The sequence below is a fragment of the Scyliorhinus torazame genome, chromosome 14, assembly GCF_047496885.1.
Source record: "Scyliorhinus torazame isolate Kashiwa2021f chromosome 14, sScyTor2.1, whole genome shotgun sequence".
NCBI lineage: Eukaryota > Metazoa > Chordata > Chondrichthyes > Carcharhiniformes > Scyliorhinidae > Scyliorhinus > Scyliorhinus torazame.
In genome coordinates this window covers 62,727,606-62,746,139 of record NC_092720.1, presented here as the reverse complement: position 1 = coordinate 62,746,139, position 18,534 = coordinate 62,727,606, and the positions used below count along the sequence as shown (strand labels likewise).

Below are 18,534 nucleotides of genomic sequence, written 5' to 3'. Positions count from 1 at the left end.
CTCTTAAGTTCAAACTAACACGAAGTAATTGAAACAAAACCGGTTTATCCATTTCACGAGTGAACGTTTTAAAAGTCATTCAACAATAATTGATCAAGTAAAAAGTCCACTAAATCTGGCATGAAATTAATGTTATTAAATGTTTAAATAAGGCAACAGGGCACTGGCGATTCTCAGTCACCCTCATGCATTTCAAGGACTTGGAATCCAGGAGCATGATTAGTATCAGCTATAGTAGCATCTATTAGTATCAGCTTAAATAATTTTCATACACAAAGTTGGTATTTAACATAGTAAAACTTCTAACCACAGTCACTGAGCACATCAGCTGAATTACAAGCAGTACAATCCGCAACACTCACTGAACCAGCTGTCGTCTCCATTCCAGGAAGCTTTCCCTTTCTGCCTGTTGCAGTTCTTCAGCTGCTGTATTCTCATCCCAATAAGGTCTATATACAAGGCAATCAATTGAGAAAACATCAACACAGAACTTCAACAACATTTAATTTGGCAAACTGCACTACATGATTTAAGTGGTAGGTTTTGTAAAACGCTACTAAATAGAGAAATCATGCACTCTCAATTCAGCTGCAATTCATGATTTTCTATAGGACTCAACACAGCTCAGCAAGAACAGGAGTGACAGACGAGACAGTTTTGGTGTGGGGTACAATATGAACACCAGAGTTATACATGATCGAATGTGTTCGGAGAGGGGAGGGTGGGAAGCAACTCATGTGAGCATTGGAATAGTTGAGCCTGGAATGTTTAAAAGGAATCAATGAGGATTTCAGAATCAGAAAGCATGAAGGAGGGGTCGAGACAGATAATTTTATACAGGTGGAAATATGCAATTTTCATGATAGTGGTAAGCATGGACAGATTGAAAGATATTTGACATCCAGCCTGAAGACAGGCATTGGAGGGAGGTGGAGAAGTACAGCTTGGTATTATCTGTGGATGTATGAAATGGACCCTTGCTCTGCAGATGTTACGGGCTCAACAGTAGAAAACTGAAGGAGTGGAAAAAGAAGCCATTGCTAATTTTAGAAATAAAATTAATTTGACGTTTGCCTAAAATTTCCTGCAAAATATTTTTGTATTATCCAAAGACTACATTTCAGCTTATATCAATATTTAATGCTTTATAATACACAAGTTAATACTTTTATTCCTTATATTCATTTTAAGAGTTTATAAAGTACATCATTCTTATTGAAGCAAAAATCTATCAAAAACAGTATAATCCTTTACAAACTCAAAAGTGTAAAAATATCACCAGGAAAAACAAAAAAACCAGAAGATACAAAAATTCCTTAAACAAAATGAACATAACCTCAGAAGGAGGGCTGTATTGGAACATTGGCTTGAAAGGGAATTCAATACTGAAACATAAGGATCTGCCAGAAAACAGAGCAACAAATTACTTCAAGTTCATTTTGAAATGTGATTGTTGAGAGGAAAGGACACAGGAATCAAGAAGAAATTAAACCAAACTTTCAAAACATTTCCTGTTACAATTCCATTGTTTTCATAAATCAAAATCTCTCAAGGATAAATATTTGAACACTTGCCCACCTCCTGGGAATGCACAGAAACTGCTTGTTCTCTTCTTGGAGCTTCTTAATCTTTTTGCTTTCTTCAGTTGTCAGCAAACCACTTCGGTCCTCAGCAGAAATAATCTTGACATTCAGCTTCTCTATCAAGATAGAAGTTTAATCTTCCAGTTAAGATTGCATGCTAAAACTGCCCCCCATGGATAGTCTCTTTAACGAAAGTATAACGATTACTAGACCATCAACAAAACACCAATTTGCATTAACATTGCTGCTGCACTCAAGAACAAGTACACAGCACACATACACAATGATAAATGAATAGTACATTTACCACTAAACTTTGTAGAAACAAAATTCTTACATATTGCACCATCCTGTTATCTAACAATCACATTAAAAACAGTACATCTTTGTGCACAGTTACCAAAACCCTCCTTTTATCAATCAGTCTTCATTACATGGTACTTCTCATGGAAAATTTGAGGCAAAGCATATTTTCCTGAACGCATTAAAGAAGCTGCAGAATTGGACCAGAATTGGAATGATTAGAATTGATGAAGCTTCATCTAGTGGTAGAAAAGTGAAGCTACAAGTTCCAGATGAGGGGATGGGAACAGTCTACATGCTTCTCTTTGCAGAGACAAAACACACAGCCTGTCAAAGACACTGGCGAAAGCTTGCAAGAAACTACAAAAAAAAGTAGAAATACATAAATTAGAAAAAAGTAGCTTAATCAGACGGTGTTAACAAAGGACAGTGCATAAATGGAACTCCACACTTAGAATTCTGAATTAAATTCAACATGTCTTACCAGCTACAAACTCTGTGCCTGCCAATTCCGCAGTTGCCAGGAATTCATCTAAAGTGCTTTGCTCGGTTACAGATTGTAGGTTAAGCCGACCCCAGTTATATCCATCATTGAGTTCGCTTGTGTGAAGCTACAGATAACACAATAGGAGAATCAAATCCAATTATTACAGCAACATCACCAAAATTGGGTAAATATAGCTTCATAAACTCAATGAGTACACAGGAATTTGAAAGGTTGTTTCCTTGGTTTGCGAGTAACAAAATGGTAAATATTAAGCATGCTAACTTTTCCACAAACACACAAGTACAGAAATACGCAGCCCAGGTCACCTCAAATTCAAAAATTTCAGGACATATGTATAATTCCAAATATATATTTGAAAATCATAAAGGTCTAATACATTACAAATAAAATTATAAAATATCAACGCAGCACAATAATCTAATTAATACACTCCATTATCCAAAATAAATCCAGGCAGAAGTACTAGACAAATCTTGCATTTATACAGCATTTTGAAAGCAGGGGTGGACAAGACTTGGGAGAGAAGAAGCACAGGAGAGGGAGGCAGACAGGCTCCGGGGAAGGGGAAGGGGGAGAAGGACCCCGGGGAAGGGGGAGAAGGACCCCGGGGAAGGGGGAGAAGGACCCCGGGGAAGAGAGAGAGTAAATTTAAAGCCGCTCACCCAGCAGTCAGTTTTCCGCAGGTTCCTGCCGGCCTGGTTCTTGTCTCTAATGATGGCTCGGCCCAGGCTCCCACCACCTTTCTTCTTGCCCATGGTCCCGATTCTGCGCAGCTGCAGTAGCTCGAGGTTGCCTCCCACGCGTGACCGGAAGCGACCTGAGTGTTCGAGACAATCCGTCCGCCGGCTCCAGCAGTTCTGACTCAAAAGTTCCGGATGGTCAGTTCAGAATCATCATTAACGTTCTCCCTTTTTAAAAATGCCCATGCTTTTGATGCCTTAAATTCCTTTATTTTCTGTCATCTTGGTTTGTTTAAATAATTATCAGGACTCGTCTGGAAATTTCAAATTTAATCAGTACCTTGTTCAGTAAATTCGGCATGGATATTTTTGTTCAACGGGAGGGGATCAGATTCTTTGGTGTGAAATGCATTTACTCCATTAAATAAAACACTACGTCTTTTGCAATAACTGATTCCAATCGTATGAATTGTAGGGCAGCTCGAGGGTGGGAAGAGGAGTAGGCTGATTTTTACAGTGGATGTCTGTGATTTTAGGGATCCTAATTTGTTATGATTTCCAGTCCTGTATCTACCTTATCGAACCTCTGCCCAGTTGTGGTGGTTTACAAATAGAGTACCTGACTGCAGAAACATTGGGACAGGTTGAGGTTCATAGAAAATAGGAGCAGGAGTCCAAAGATGTGCAGGCTGTGGGTATTGGCCGTGCTAAATTACCCCTACGTGGAATTATGGGGATAGGGTGGGCATTGGGCCTAGGTAGGGTGCTCTTTCAAATAGTTGGTGCAGACACCATGGACAGAATGGCCTCCTGCACTGTAGAGATTCTATCATCTGATTGAGGAGTAGGCCATTTTGCCCTTTGAGCCTGTTTCGCCATTCAATGCAATCATGGCTGATTATCAGTTCAATAATCTTCCCACCTTCCCTCATATCCTTTGATCACCTGAGCCGCAAAAGCTGTATCTAACTCCTTGAAAAAATGATGTTTTGACTTCAACAGCACTCAGGTGGAAAATTCCACTGGCTCGCCATTCTCGGGGGGAAGACATTTCTCCTCCTCTCAGTCCTAATTGGTTTACCCCATATGCTTAGTCTGCGACCCATGGTTCTGGACCACCCCACCATCAGGAACACCCTCCTGCATATCCCTTGTCTAATCCTTTTAGAATTTTATAGGTTTTTGTGAAATCCCTCTTCATTCTTCTCAACTCCAGTGAATATAATCCGAACTGACTCAATCCTCCTAATACTTCAGTCCCGCCATCCCAGCAACCAGTTTGGTAAACTGGTTTCTTTGTCACATCTTTACACTCCAGCCTGATCCCATAAAAATGAAAGCTAACAACGGCCACAACTTCATAACATTATTACTTGGCATAATGTGGGCACCTGAGAATCCTGCACAAGAGAATCATCCAACACCATGAAGGCTCCCAAATCCCTGCCTCCACCATTAGGACTCCCACTATAGCATACTATAAAGTAGATCAGTTACACTTTACAATTACTGAATGGAACACAATATCATAATTAATTATTTCACCATTGTACAAGCAGTCAAATAAATTATCAGTTTGTAGTCTGTCGTGTTGAGTGTTCTGATACACAAACGAACCAACACGGTTGTAGATGGTACAACTCTGTTTTGTTCTGTACAATAATAACTATTAACTTCTGGCCGTGGTTCGTACTTCACCAACTAACCTGTGGACCCAGCCCTAGCACTATCTTGGTGAAGCACTCAGCACATGGTGTATGTCTGAGCGGTGCTCTGAGCTATTTCCTGGTAGAATGAGCAGGAACTGTGGTGTTCCCTGTTTTATAGTGTGTGTGCTCTCACTGGTGATTGGCTGCGATGTGTGTGTGTTGGTTGGTGCAACTACCTGTCCATCAGTGTGTGTGTGTGATTGCACCATGACATGTTAATGTGGATATCATGACATCCCCACTTTTCACAAGGATATGTGCCTACATGCGATTAAATATTGGTGTGTACAGAGTGCATCTGAGTATGTGTGTACAATATTTACAACATGTACATGAGGCTAAACTATATACATAGGAAGGTGTCAGGTGCAACAGAGCAACGAGGTTGTACCCCAAACAAAACAAGTGCAATTATCAAACATTGAAAGAGAACTTCTGGAACGACAAGAAAGAAACTCATTAACAGTACTGTAAAACAATTCAGTGAGTCCAATGTGCTAACAGGCTCATAAGTCCAGTCTATCAAGTGGGCGACAAATTTGGGTTGACCGTTAGGGTGGCACACCATTCATCATCCAGATCAATGCTGCGCACTGGCATCGGCTGGTGGGTCCGACTTGGGGACATCCGGTTCTTGTTTATTACCGCAACACGGAAGGGTTCCTGGTCGTCGGTATCACCGGTCTGCATGCCGTCAGGGTATGACTCAGTGTATGGGGGCTGAATGGCCCGCACGTCCCTGCGAGGCTGGCGGAATTGCGGAGAGTTGGCAGGTTGAGCTGCTCGACAGCAGGCAGCGTAATGGCCCATCCTGCCACAGCGGAGGCATTGTCGCGCATTGGCCGGACATTGCCGCTTTAAGTGTGCAAATCCACAGTTGCTGCACGTCGTGACGTCATGGCGTTCGTTGCGCCACCGCGCATGCACGGTGCGGTCCTGCGTAGAGCACGCCTGCGCATCCCGTCCCTCTGTGTCGCCGTCCCCTCTTTTGGCGTGTACAAGCGCGGGAGGCCTCGGAAAGCGCGCAAAATGGCCGCCCCGGGCCGGGGGCCGGGAGGAACTCGATTGACTGGACCCGCTCGGCCTCGTAGGACCTCTGCCGTGCCGATTCGGAGTACCGGCTGGTCGCGTTTTCGTGGAGGACGCAGGTCTCGATGGCAGTGGCTAGGGTGAGGCGCTTTATTTTGAGGAGCTGCTGGCGTAGGGTGTCCGAGGTGACCCCAAAAAACGATCTGATCCCGAATCATGGAGTCGGAGGTGGCCTCATAGCTGCAGGACTGCGCGAGGATATGGAGGTGTGTCAAGTAAGATTGAAAAGGCTCATCCTTACCCTGCAGGCGCTGCTGGCAGAGGTACCTCTCGAAGCTCTCATTAACTTCCACGCTGAAGTTTTCCTCAAATTTTAGAAGGGCCGCCTTGTATTTCTTCTTGTCCTTGCCTTCCGCGAATGCCAAGGAGTTGTAGATGTGGATGGCGTGTTGGAGAGGAGGAGGGCGATCTTCCTGGTGTCCGATGCATTCTCCCTGTCTGTGGCTTCTAGGAAGAGTTGGAAGCGCTGTTTAAACAGCTTCCAGTTGACGCCAGGATTTCCAGCGATCCGGAGCAGCTGTGGCAGGCTGATGGTTTCCATGGCGCAGGATGGCGGGTTTCTGAAGAGGGCAGGAAGGTCTCACAGTCGCTGGCGAGTTTCCAGACCTGGTATCATGTCGTGTTGGGTGTTCCGATACACAAACGAACCAACACGGTTGTAGATGGTACAACTCTGTTTTATTGTTCTGTACAATAATAACTATTAACTTCTGGCCGTGGTTCATTTTTCACCAGCTAACCTGTGGACCCAGCCCTAGCACTATCTTGGTGAGGCACTCAGCACATGATGTATGTCTGAGTGGCGCGCTGTGAGCTCTGTGCTCTGAGCTGTCTCCTGTAGAATGAGCAGGAACTGTGGTGTTCCCTGTTTTATAGTGCGTGTGCTCTCACTGGTGATTGGCTGTGATGTGTGTGTGTTGGTTGGTCCAACTACCTGTCCATCAGTGTGTGTGTGTGATTACACCATGATATGTTAATGTGGATATCATGACATAGTCCAGCCCCATAGTCCAGCTTCAGTCTAGAATTATGTCCCCCGTAGCACTTTAACCCACAATGTTCTGACTCAGGCAAAACTACTACAAAAATAGAGCTATTCCAGTCATTGGTTTAAGTTTGCTATCTTCAACTCCCTTTTACCCCTAAGGGAATGGCAAGCACTGATTATCAACCTGTGTGAACAACATCATAAATACTCCTTCCATGGTTCCAACCTTGAAGTGAGACTTGAACCCCAAGCTCTCAGGAGCACTACCTACTCGAGCCGCAGGAGTGCCTTCATGCCTTTAAGCAATGGCATCTCTTTACTTCTGGTCAGCAATCCTTTAAGTGCCACCAAATCTGGTGAGATCAGCAGGCACCTATATTCACAACAACATTGTGTGTAATTCAATCCCAGCTGGTGGCATCTCCACTGCGGCCACACGTGCACTTTATGTAATTTGCGGCCTCCAAGAGCAGTTGCCCAATCAAGCCTGCAGCTTTCCAATACCATAGAATTCCTACAGTGCAGAAGGAGGCCATTCGGACCATCTGAAAGAGCCCACTGCCCCTACCCCTGTAACCCCACCTAACCTACACCTCCTTGGCCTCTAAGGGGTAATTTAGCATGGCCAATCCACCTCACCTGCACATCTTTGGTCGGGGGAGGAAATCGGAGCACTCGGAGGAAGCCCACACCGACATGGGGAGAAAGTACAAACCCCACACTGTCACCCAAGGCTGGAATTGAACCCAGGTCCCTGACGCTGTGAGGCAGCAGTGCTAACCACTGTGCCACCCTATTAGTACCATCAGTATGACTAGGAATGGTGACTGCTGCCAATACTACAGGAGGCCCAGGCTACAGGATCATCATTGGAGCCTTGCTAGGGAAGGTGAGGGGGACACCGAAGAGGATGGGGTAAGAGGCTAGTCTTCATGGGAGGGCGGGGTCTTTATCAGTGCATGGCCTTTGCCGTCAGTGAACTTCCCTATTTGATATGGGCTGCCCAAGGAAAAGGCAACCCCTGCCCCCCACCAAGGCTGCAAGGCTACTTGAAAGGGGTTTACCTGACAGGGTGCAAAAAGTGGTGGCCCCCTTCCACCCTGAGTTGAATACCAGTAGTGGTGGAGTGAAGCATTTTCATGAAGGAAGTTTTGACATTCATGAGATATTGGGGTTTGGCAAAATAGGGGTTATGTGAACACATTGGAAGCTGTCCGTGACTATATTGTGCTGTACTGTATACGTATGTGGCATGGGGCTGTCAATTGCTTTAAAACATTAATAAGGCTGTTACAATCGAAGTTAACTTTATAACTGGATGGGAAGAACCCAGAATGGAACACTGGCTCAAAAGTCCATAACCTATATGTTTTTTTTATAAAGCTTGGAGGAAGAGAGTCACAGAACTTCTAATTAGTCTTAACAACAAGAAAAAACCATTTATTAAACATGAAAAAAATTGGATCATGGTACAATGTGCCTTTACTCCCTCCTTTGTTTACCAATTAGAAATAGGTTTTAGGATTAACACGGATTACAAAATACATTTTAATCTACAATGGTCTCATTAACAAAGTCCCTTTTAAGCACACAAGAGGACCGTGGGAAAATACACTCTCTAATCTGAACCCCAAGTGAATGTACATGGGTGTCTCCTCTGATTCCCCCCACATGATTGTCATGTGAGAGTTTCCAAACTTCACTCCCAAAAACATGCTTTAATGTTTTCTCTCATAATTATGGTTTTCAAGGCAGCACAGTGGTTAGTGCAGTTGCTTCACAGCTCCAGGGTTCCCAGGTTTGATTCCCAGCTTGGGTCACTGTCTGTGCAGAGTCTGCACTTTCTCCCGTGTCTGCGTGCGTTTCCTTCGGGTGCTCCGGTTTCCTCCCACAGTCCAAAGATGTGCAGGTTAGGTAGATTGGCCATGATATATTGCCCTTAGTGTCCAAAAAGGATGGGTGGGGTTACTGGGTTATGGGGATAGGGTGGAGGCGTGGGCTTAAGTGGGGTGCTCTTTCCAAGGACTGGTGCAGATTCGATTACCCGAATGGCCTTTTTCTGCACTGTAAATTGTATGATGTCTATGAAGGCAGGCTTGGGGTGACAGGGGGATGGAGGGATAGAGGGTGGGGAGGGGAAATGGGGAGAGTGGAATGTTAGTTTTGCTACCTGTTGTCGAGGTTGGACTCATGCACTTTTTTATTTTTGTATATGTGAAAAATGCCTTCAATAAAAATATTTCTAAAAAACAAATAATTATGCTTTCCCTTAGCAATTTGCACTCTGAAATCCAGACCAGGTTTTCCAAATAACATGTTTAAACAAAGTTTTCATTCCAATTTCAATGGCAAATCAAGTCCAGCATTGTACACTAACCCCTTTAGGATTTATTTGTCTTGACTGCTGTGCAAACCATTTGCAATTGTGTTAACTCTCAAATCCCAGGCTGTATCAAATGGCATTTGAATCGGCTGTCTCATTTACATCTGGTTACTGCAATTGTCTCTTTAACTCAGAACACTTGTTTACTCTTCCTTGAATTCTTCGGAACAATATCTTGGTCTCTGTTCTCTTAACTTCAGGTGTCTGAAATATTCTTTGTGTCCCAATTCTCTGGTTACCTGGATAATATCTTGCCCCTTAGGAAGTTGGCATATTTGCAACTCACTTGTTTTATCCAGCTTATCCTGGCAGAATTGAGAGATGTTCACACCCAAGTATCCTTCTCGAACTGCTCTAGCTTCCAGTCAAAACTAAGAACAAAGGAAAGCCCTTTACTCTGGAAGGTAGCCTCGTGTTGCTAAGCAACGATTTACTACTATTTAGTCTTCATGCCCTAACTCTCTCTAAGCACGATAGAGATACAGTTGGAACTGAACCAACCCCCACACACACAAACAGCATGAATCTAGCTATGAATCTTACACTTCAAGGCACAGAAATATTAAATTAAACCCACTTGAAACTATATCTTATTTATAATGATTACCAATACAAACATAAATCCCTTGCAACTACCTTTATTTTCCTAGAAATGTGTGTATATTTTTTGTCCTTTAGCGTGGAAGTTGTCTGCTAGGTCATGTTTAGTCACTGTTACTTTTAGTTAGTTTGTTACAGTAAAAGTCTTAAAATTTGAAATCATGGTGTGCAATTCATTTATGTCAATCACTGAGAATACATATATCTTTTTAAAAACAATTGGTTTCCATGAAATTATGACATTGGACAGAACATTAAAGAAGACATTTTTGAAGTTTGTAGCAAAAGCAATGGATTAATTGTGCCAGACTTCAATCAATAAAATTGCAAAGGTGGTCTGAAAGATGACTTTGTCAAAAGCTTTCATGACAGTTTCCTGGAGTAATATGTTATGAAACTAACTAGAAATGAAGTTATTTTGGATCAGGTATTGTGTAATGAGGCAGGATTAATTGGTAATCTCATAAAGATTCACTGGGAAATAGTAATCGTAATACAATTGAATTCCATGTTAAGTTCAAAAGCGATATGCTCCAATCACAAACAAGAATCTTAAACAAAGTCAATTACATAGGTATGAGGGGACAGCTTGAGTAAGTACTAAATTGTATGGTGGCAAATATTTAAAGAAATAATTCAAAATGTTCAACAAAATATATTCCATTAAAGAAGCAAAAACTTAGCAACTACTGTAGCTTATGAAGGACGTTAAGAATAGTATTAAATGAAAAGACGTATAATGTTGCAAAGAACAGTAGTAAGTCATCATCTTCAACAGCAGCACAGTAGCACAGCGGTTAACACTATTGCTTCCCGTACAGCCTCCCCGAACAGGCGCCGGAATGTGGCGACTAGGGGCTTTTCACAGTAACTTCATTTTTAAGCATACTTGTGACTAAGCGATTTTCATTTCATTTCACAGCTCCAGGGTCCCAGGTTCGAATCCCTGCTTGGGTCACTGTCTGTGCGGAGTCAGCACGTTCTCCTCATGTCTGTGTAGGTTTCTTCCGGGTGCTTCAATTTCCTAAGGACGGCACGGTAGCATAGAACATAGAACATACAGTGCAGAAGGAGGCCATTCGGCCCATCAAGTCTGCACCGCCCCACTTAAGCCCTCACTTCCACCCTATCCCCGTAACCCAATAACTCGTCCTAACCTTTTTGGACACTAAGGGCAATTTCTCATGGCCAATCCGCCTAACCTGCATGTCTTTGGACTATGGGAGGAAGCCGGAGCACCGGGTGGAAACCCACGCAGACACGGGGAGAACGAGAGACTCCACACAGACAGTGGCCCAGCGGGAAATCGAACCTGGGACCCTGGCGCTGTGAAGCCACAATGCTATCCACTTGTGCTACTGTGCTGCACAGTGCTATCCACCTGTGCTACCGCGCTGCACGGTTTAGCATAGTGGTTAGCTCTGTTGCTTCACAGCTCCAGGGTCCCAGGTTCAATTCCTGGCTTGGGTCACTGACTGTGCGTAGTCTGCACATTCTCCCTGTGTCTGCGTGAGTTTCCTGTGGGTGCTCCAGTTTCCTCCCACAGTGCAAAGATGTGCAGATTAGTTAGATCGGCCATGCTAAATTGCCCCTTAGTGTAAAAAAAAGGTTAGGTGGGGTTACTGGGTTATGGGGATAGGGTGGAGATGAGGGCTTGAGTGGGATGCTCTTTTCAAGAGCCAGTGCCGACTGGATGGGCCAAATGGCCACCTTCTGCACTTTAAATTCTATGATCAGCAAAGTGATGGAAGGAGTCAACAGTGTTATCAAGCGGCATTTAATCTGCTCACGGATGCTCAATTTGGAACCCACCAGGATAGAACATAGAACATAGAACGATACAGCGCAGTACAGGCCCTTCGGCCCACGATGTTGCACCGAAACAAAAGCCATCTAACCTACACTATGTCATTATCATCCATATGTTTATCCAATAAACTTTTAAATGCCCTCAATGTTGGCGAGTTCACTACTGTAGCAGGTAGGGCATTCCACGGCCTCACTACTCTATCTACAGGATCACTCAGGATCCTCACTACAGGATCACTCAGCTCCTGACCTTATTACAGCCGGTTCAAACATGGGCAAAATAGGGGAATGCTAGAGGTGAGGTGAAAGTGACTGCCGTTGAAATCAATGCAGCATTTGACCGAATATGGCATCAAGGAGCCCTAGCTAAACTGGAGACAATAGGAATCAACAGTGGTGGTTGGAGGTCATTCACCTCAGCTCCAATCACTGCAAGAGTTCCTCAGGGTAGTGTCCTAGGCCCAACCATATTCAGCTACGTCATCAATGACCTCCCTTCCATCACAAGATCAGAAGTGGGGATGTTTGCAGATGACTGCATAATGTTCAGCACCATTTGCGCCTCCTCAGACAATGAAACAATCCATGTCCAAACCTGGACAATATCCAGACTTGGGCTGACAAGTGGCAAGTTACATTTGCGCCACACAAGTACTAGGCAATGACCATCTCCTGCAAGAGAGGATCTAACCATCGCCCCTTGACACCCCCCCACCCCCAAAGCCTGTCCACCATCTACAAGGTACAAGTCAGGAGTGTAATGGAATACTCTCCACTTGCCTGGATGAGTGCAGCACCAAAAATACTCAAGAAGTTCAACACCATCCAGGACAAAGCAGCCCGCTGGATTGCTTCCCCTTCCACAAACATTCAAACCATCCACCACTTGCGCACAGTGGCAACCTCGGTACATGTGACAATAAACCAAACCAAACCAAGATGTACTGCAGTAACTCGCCAAGGTTCATTAGGCAGCAGATTCCAAACCCATGACCACTACCATCTAGAAGGACAAGAGCAGCAGATGCCTGGGAACCCCACCACCTGGAGGTTCCCCTCCAAGTCACTCACCACTATGACTTTGAAATATATCACTGTTCCTTCAATTTTACTGGGTCAAAATCCTGGAACACCCCAACATAACAGCACAGTGGGTGTACCAACACCTCAGGGACTGTGGCGGTTCAAGAAGGCAACTCACCAGCACCTTCTGAAGGGCAACTATGGATGGGGGGAAAATGCTGGCCTAACCAGTGATACCCTGTCATCCCGTAAATTAATTTTAAAAATGATGATTGGGAGTGTTTTAGAAACCAGCAAAAGTCACCAAAAGTTGATAAAAGGAGGAAAGATATAGAACATGAGAATAAACTAGCCAGAAAAAAGTAGCTAAAATCCATTTGAAGCAGATGCAGCAGAAATCATTATGGGGAATAAGGAAGTGTCCAAGGCATTGATTTTTAAGGTAACTAGTAGGATAGATGAAGGGAAACCAGTAGACATTGACCTGGGATTTCCAACATGCATTCAATAAGGTGCTACACTAAAGGTTAATAAGGGCTCATGGGATTTGAGGTAATATATTAGCATGGATACTGGATTGCTCAATGGACAGGATGCAAAGAGTAGGCATAAATGGGGCATTGTTAAGTTGGCACGCTTTGACTATTGTAACACACAAGGACAGTGCTGGGACCCCAGTTATGTACAATTTATATTAATGGTTTAGGTGAAGAGACAGAGAGTAATGTATCAAGGTTTGCTGACAATGTAAAGCTAGCTGGAAATGCAAGCTGTGAGGAGGACACAAAGCAGCAATGAAAAGAAATAGACAGGTTAAATGAATGGGCAACACTCCATTTTGCTTGGAAGAATAGAAAATTAAAATATTTTTTAAAAGGCGTGCAACTTGTAAATGCTAATGTTCAGAGGGATTTGGGTGTATTCATGCAAGAAATATAGAAAGTTCGCACGCAGACAGAGAAATAATTGACAAGGAAGTGGAATTTTGGCCCTTATTGCAAGGGGCTGGAGTGCAAGAATAAGGAAGTCTTGCTACAATTATACAAGGCTTTAGGGAGACCATACCTAGTGTACATGGTGCAGTTGTGGACTTCATATTTAATGGTTTTATTGGAGGCAGTACAGAAAAAATCACTAGATTTGTTCTTGGGATGAGATAGTTGTCATATGATGGGAGGTTGAGTAAATTGGGTCTATATTCTCAGGCATTTTGAAGGATGAGAGCTGATTGCATGGAAACATTTCAGATTTCGAAGGGGCGTGACAGAGCATTCATCGTGAGGGTATCGAATCACAGAATCATAGAATTTGCAGTGCAGAAGGAGGCCATTCGGCCCATCGAGTCTGCACCGGCCCTTGGAAAGCGCACCCTACCTATCCCCACATCTCCACCCTATTCCCCCTAACCCCCATCTAACCTTTTTTGGACACTAAGGACAATTTATCATGGCCAATCCACCTAACCTGCACATCTTTGAACTGTGGGAGGGAATCGGAGCACCCGGAGGAAACCCACGCAGACACGGGGAGAACATGCAGACTCTGCACAGACAGTGACCCACGCCGGGAATCGAACCTGGGACCCTGGAGCTGCGAAGCAACTGCGGTAACCACTGTGCTACCGTGTTTTCCAGCGGCTAGGGAAGCTAGAACATGAGGGTACGGTATCAGAATAAGGGGTTAATCATTTCGGACTGAGACGAGGAGAAATATCTTCAATAATAGGGTCGGGAATCTTTGGAATTCTCTATTTCTCTATTTGTAGATGCTCCATCATTGAGTAATTTCAAGTTGCAGTGAAAAAGAAATTAAGTTTTAAAAAGTCAGACAAAATCAGAAATCAACTATAATTTGGTTAAAATACCCCGAAGACATTCTAAAGGTACCTAAACCTTTTACTTCAAGAATCACTGCAACAAATCAATCACTTTGAGATTGGGTCACGATTGTTATAGGAGCCCGTCAAAGCTCGACAGACGTGTGAAGAAGAAGTGAAGAAACAGTTACTACAGCAACATCTTAAAAAACATTTAAAACTTTACACCTCTGAGCTAAAAAATGATCATGAATAACAAATCAACCCTACCAGATCAATTTGGTAGCCTGATCCACGTGTCAAACCCGATGCAAAGTTGGGCATCTTGGAGAAGAAAATGTTTAATTTACAAGAGTACATCAGGGCTAAGTATAAAAATCAGATCAAGTCCAAATTAATATATTTTTATACTCATTTGGAGAATCTGAAGATGGAATAATCCTAATGGAAGGCATTGATGGATCCTCAGCTAGCTTTGATGAAATATTAGAATCCCTACAGAGCAGAAGGAGGCCATTCAACCCATCGAGGCACCACCGACCTTCCAAAAGAGGCCCAACTCCCCACCCTATCCTCGTAACCCACTTAACCGTCAGATACTAAGGGATAATTTAGCATGGTCAATCCACCTAACCTGCACATTGTGGTAGTCACTGTTTTGTTATGTTTCCCTCGTAACATAAGCGGCTTCCTTGTGTTGCATTTGTCAAGGAAGGTCGAGACGTGTAAATGACTTCAACTCATTTATTTACACTATGTACACTTTTATAACTTGAGTTCGACACTACTGCTAATCCTATTGTAGCTACCTAACTGACTAACCATCTGCTGTCTTCCGCGTGTTGGGTGTGATAATGAATCAACCCTGTGCCTCTCCTCACTGACTGTCTCCACTGGCCAAAGGGCTGATCATGTGTGTGGTGTCCTTTATGTATGGGTTGGTGTAATGTCCCCCTGTGGTCGTGTCACCTCTTTGTGTATAGTGAATGTCCATTGGTCGCCTCCCATGTAGCTTATCTATTGGTTGAGTGTGTGTGTGATGTTTCTGGTCCTCCCTCTAGTGTCTGTCTAGCTTACATGTATTTACAGTGATGCACATCACCACAGTCACCACTAGCAGTATTATATGTATTACGGTAAGACACGTATAGTAGAGGTACATGGGTAAATACCTGCCTGCTGGCTCCGCCCAGTAGGCAGCGTATAAATGTGTGTGCTCGCCGGTACTGCAGCCATTCTAGTTCCAGCTACAGGAGGCACAACACCTTTGCTCAATAAAGCCTTGATTATTCCACTACTCTCGTCTTTGTGGTAATTGATAGTACATCAATTCATTGAGCAAAGATTTTTTTAAACGATGGATCTCCGCATCAAACCTGATCGCCTGCAGCTGAGCCCTCAAGCAGCCAACGCCTTTGAGCACTGGCTAGCCTGCTTCGAAAGCTACCTCCAAACATCCGCTGAGGAACCCTCGGACTCGCAGAAGCTCCAAGTTCTTTATTCACGGGTGAGCCCTGACATTTTTCCTCTCATCCGGGATGCGCCCACTTACTCCGAAGCGATGGAGCTCCTGAAGGTACATCCTGAAAAGACATTATGTTCGACCAGTCATCAAGTGTACGCCAGACACCTCCTGGCCACGAGACAGCAGCAACTCCCCGGGGAGTCTCTGGACGATTTCTGGCATGCCCTGCACATCCTAGGTAGGAACTGTGACTGCCAGGCAGTTTCGGCAGTCCAGCACACAGAGCTTTTAATTTGCACGCTTACGTTACGGGCATGCGGTCTGCATACGTCCGCCAGCAGTTACTGGAAGGGGATACGCTTCATCTTGCGGGAACTAGGCAGCTCGCTAACTTGTTAGAAGTGGCCTCTCGTAACATCCGGTCATACGCCCCCGACCGCGTGGCACCCTCGTAGGCCCCACCAGCTGCCGACTCCAGCTCACTAAGCCTGCGCCGCGCGGCAGCCAGCCAACCCTGGAGGGCCCAAGTGCTATTTTTGCGGGCAGAACAAACACCCCAGGCAGCGCTGCCCGGCGCGGAGCGTGACCTGCAACGGATATGGGAAGAAGGGACACTTTGTTTCCGATTGCCAGACCCGGTCGATCGCCGCTGTTTCCAGGCCCGGCGTTCTTACACCCCCCACGTGCGACACAGTGGCGCTGCCATTTTCCTCCTCGCAATCCACGTGCGGCCCGTGGGCGCTGCCATCTCCTTCACCGCAAGCCACATGCGGCCCATGGGCGCCGCCATCTTTGATGCCGCCCGCCATGTGCGCCCCGTGGGTGCCGCCATCTTCGGCGCCATTTTGGACGGCGCCTCAGGACCCCTGCTCATCTGGCCGTTCATCGCCTGCCGCTACCTCCACCACCGCTGACCAGCCCGGGACCTCCCAGCATCTGCCGCAGCTCACCTCGATCGTCCTGGACCAGTCCCGGCCCCGCAACCTAGCGACCGCAACAACGACGGTGAAGATTGATGGGCACGAGACGACCTGCCTTTTTAACTCCGGGAGCACAGAGAGCTTCATCCACCCCACGACGGTAAGGCGCTGCTCCCTCGCGGTACACCCCGTCACCCAGAAAATCTCCCTGGCCTCCGGATCCCATTCCATGGAAATCCGGGGGTACTGCATCGCGACCCTCACCGTCCAAGGCGTAGAGTTTAGCAACTTCCGACTCTACGTCCTCCCCCACCTCTGCGCTGCCCTGTTACTCAGCCTGGACTTCCAGTGCCACCTCCAAAGCTTAGTCTTAAAATTCGGCGGACCCCTACCCCCCCTCACCGTATGCGGCCTCGCGACCCTTAAGGTCAATCCACCTTCCTTGTTTGCGAACCTCGCCCCGGATTGCAAACCCGTCGCCACCAGGAGCAGATGGTACAGTGCCCAGGACAGGACCTTCATCAGGTCGGAGGTCCTACGGCTTCTGCGGGAAGGGGTCATTGAGGCCAGCAATAGCCCCTGGAGAGCTCAAGTAAAGACTGGGGAGAAGCACAGGATGGTCATTGACTACAGTCAGACCATCAATCGGTACACGCAGCTCGACGCGTACCCCCTCCCATGCATATCTGACATGGTCAATCAGATTGCGCAGTATCGGGTCTTTTCCACAGTGGACCTGAAGTCCACCTACCACCAGCTCCCCATCCGCCCGGAGGACCGCCAATACACTGCGTTTGAAGCAGATGGCCGCCTCTATCACCTCCTGAGGGTTCCCTTCGGCGTCACCAATGGTGTCTCAGTCTTCCAACGAGAGATGGACCGAATGGTTGACCGATATGGACTGCGTAGATGATGTCACCATCTGTGGCCACGATCAGCAGGACCACAACGCAAACCTCCAAAAATTCCTCCAGACCGCCAAACTCCTTAACCTCACGTACAATAAGGAGAAAAGCGTGTTCCGCATCAACAGCTGAGCCATCCTTGGCTATGTCGTGGAAAATTGAGTTCTCGGGCCCGACCCCGACCACATGCGCCCCATCATTGAACTCCCATTCCCCCACTGCCCCAAGGCCCTGAAACGATGCCTGGGGTTTTTCTCCTTGTGATGAATGGTTACTGTACCCTTAACACCATGTAGGTGATGTCCCTTTAAGACCGGGTTTGGAACCCTGGGGGACTCCGCCTCTGCCCACCAGGGAGCTGTATATTGGGTGACTCCCTGTAGGCGGCACTCAGTAAGCACACGTCTCTGTAGCTGGCTAGTTCTCTGCTTATTAAAGCCTTCATTTACCATTCCACACTCTCATGTCGTTATTGAGGGTACTACGATTTAATAAGCAGACTACGTTAGGATGGACGCCGGTCTCAAGCCAGAAAAGCTCAACCTGGAAGCACGGACACCGGAGGCCAAAGAAATGTTTAAGTACTGGCTCCGCTGCTTCGAGGCCTACCTGGAATCCTCAGAAGCTCCCGTCCTAGGTCATCGCAAGCTGCGCCTACTCCACGCCCGGATGAGTCATAGGATCTCCGCCATGATCGAGAAGGCGACCACTTACGACGAGGCGATCGAGATCCTACGAAAGCGTTTCGTCAAA

At 45.7% G+C, this 18,534-nt stretch overlaps 1 protein-coding gene across 1 annotated transcript in view; it reads right to left on the bottom strand.

Annotated features, from left to right (window-relative positions):
- The window catches only part of lsg1 (large 60S subunit nuclear export GTPase 1), a 40,070-nt gene extending 36,835 nt beyond the window's left edge, over positions 1-3,235 (bottom strand). Inside the window, exons 1-4 of the mRNA XM_072474295.1 lie at positions 3,057-3,235; positions 2,371-2,497; positions 1,579-1,699; positions 363-449 (exon numbers count right to left, since the gene is read on the bottom strand). Coding sequence (XP_072330396.1) covers positions 363-449; positions 1,579-1,699; positions 2,371-2,497; positions 3,057-3,149 — 428 coding nt within the window. The 5' untranslated portion in view covers positions 3,150-3,235. The remainder of the gene's footprint in view (positions 1-362; positions 450-1,578; positions 1,700-2,370; positions 2,498-3,056) is intronic.
- Between the last annotated feature and the right edge of the window lie 15,299 nt (positions 3,236-18,534).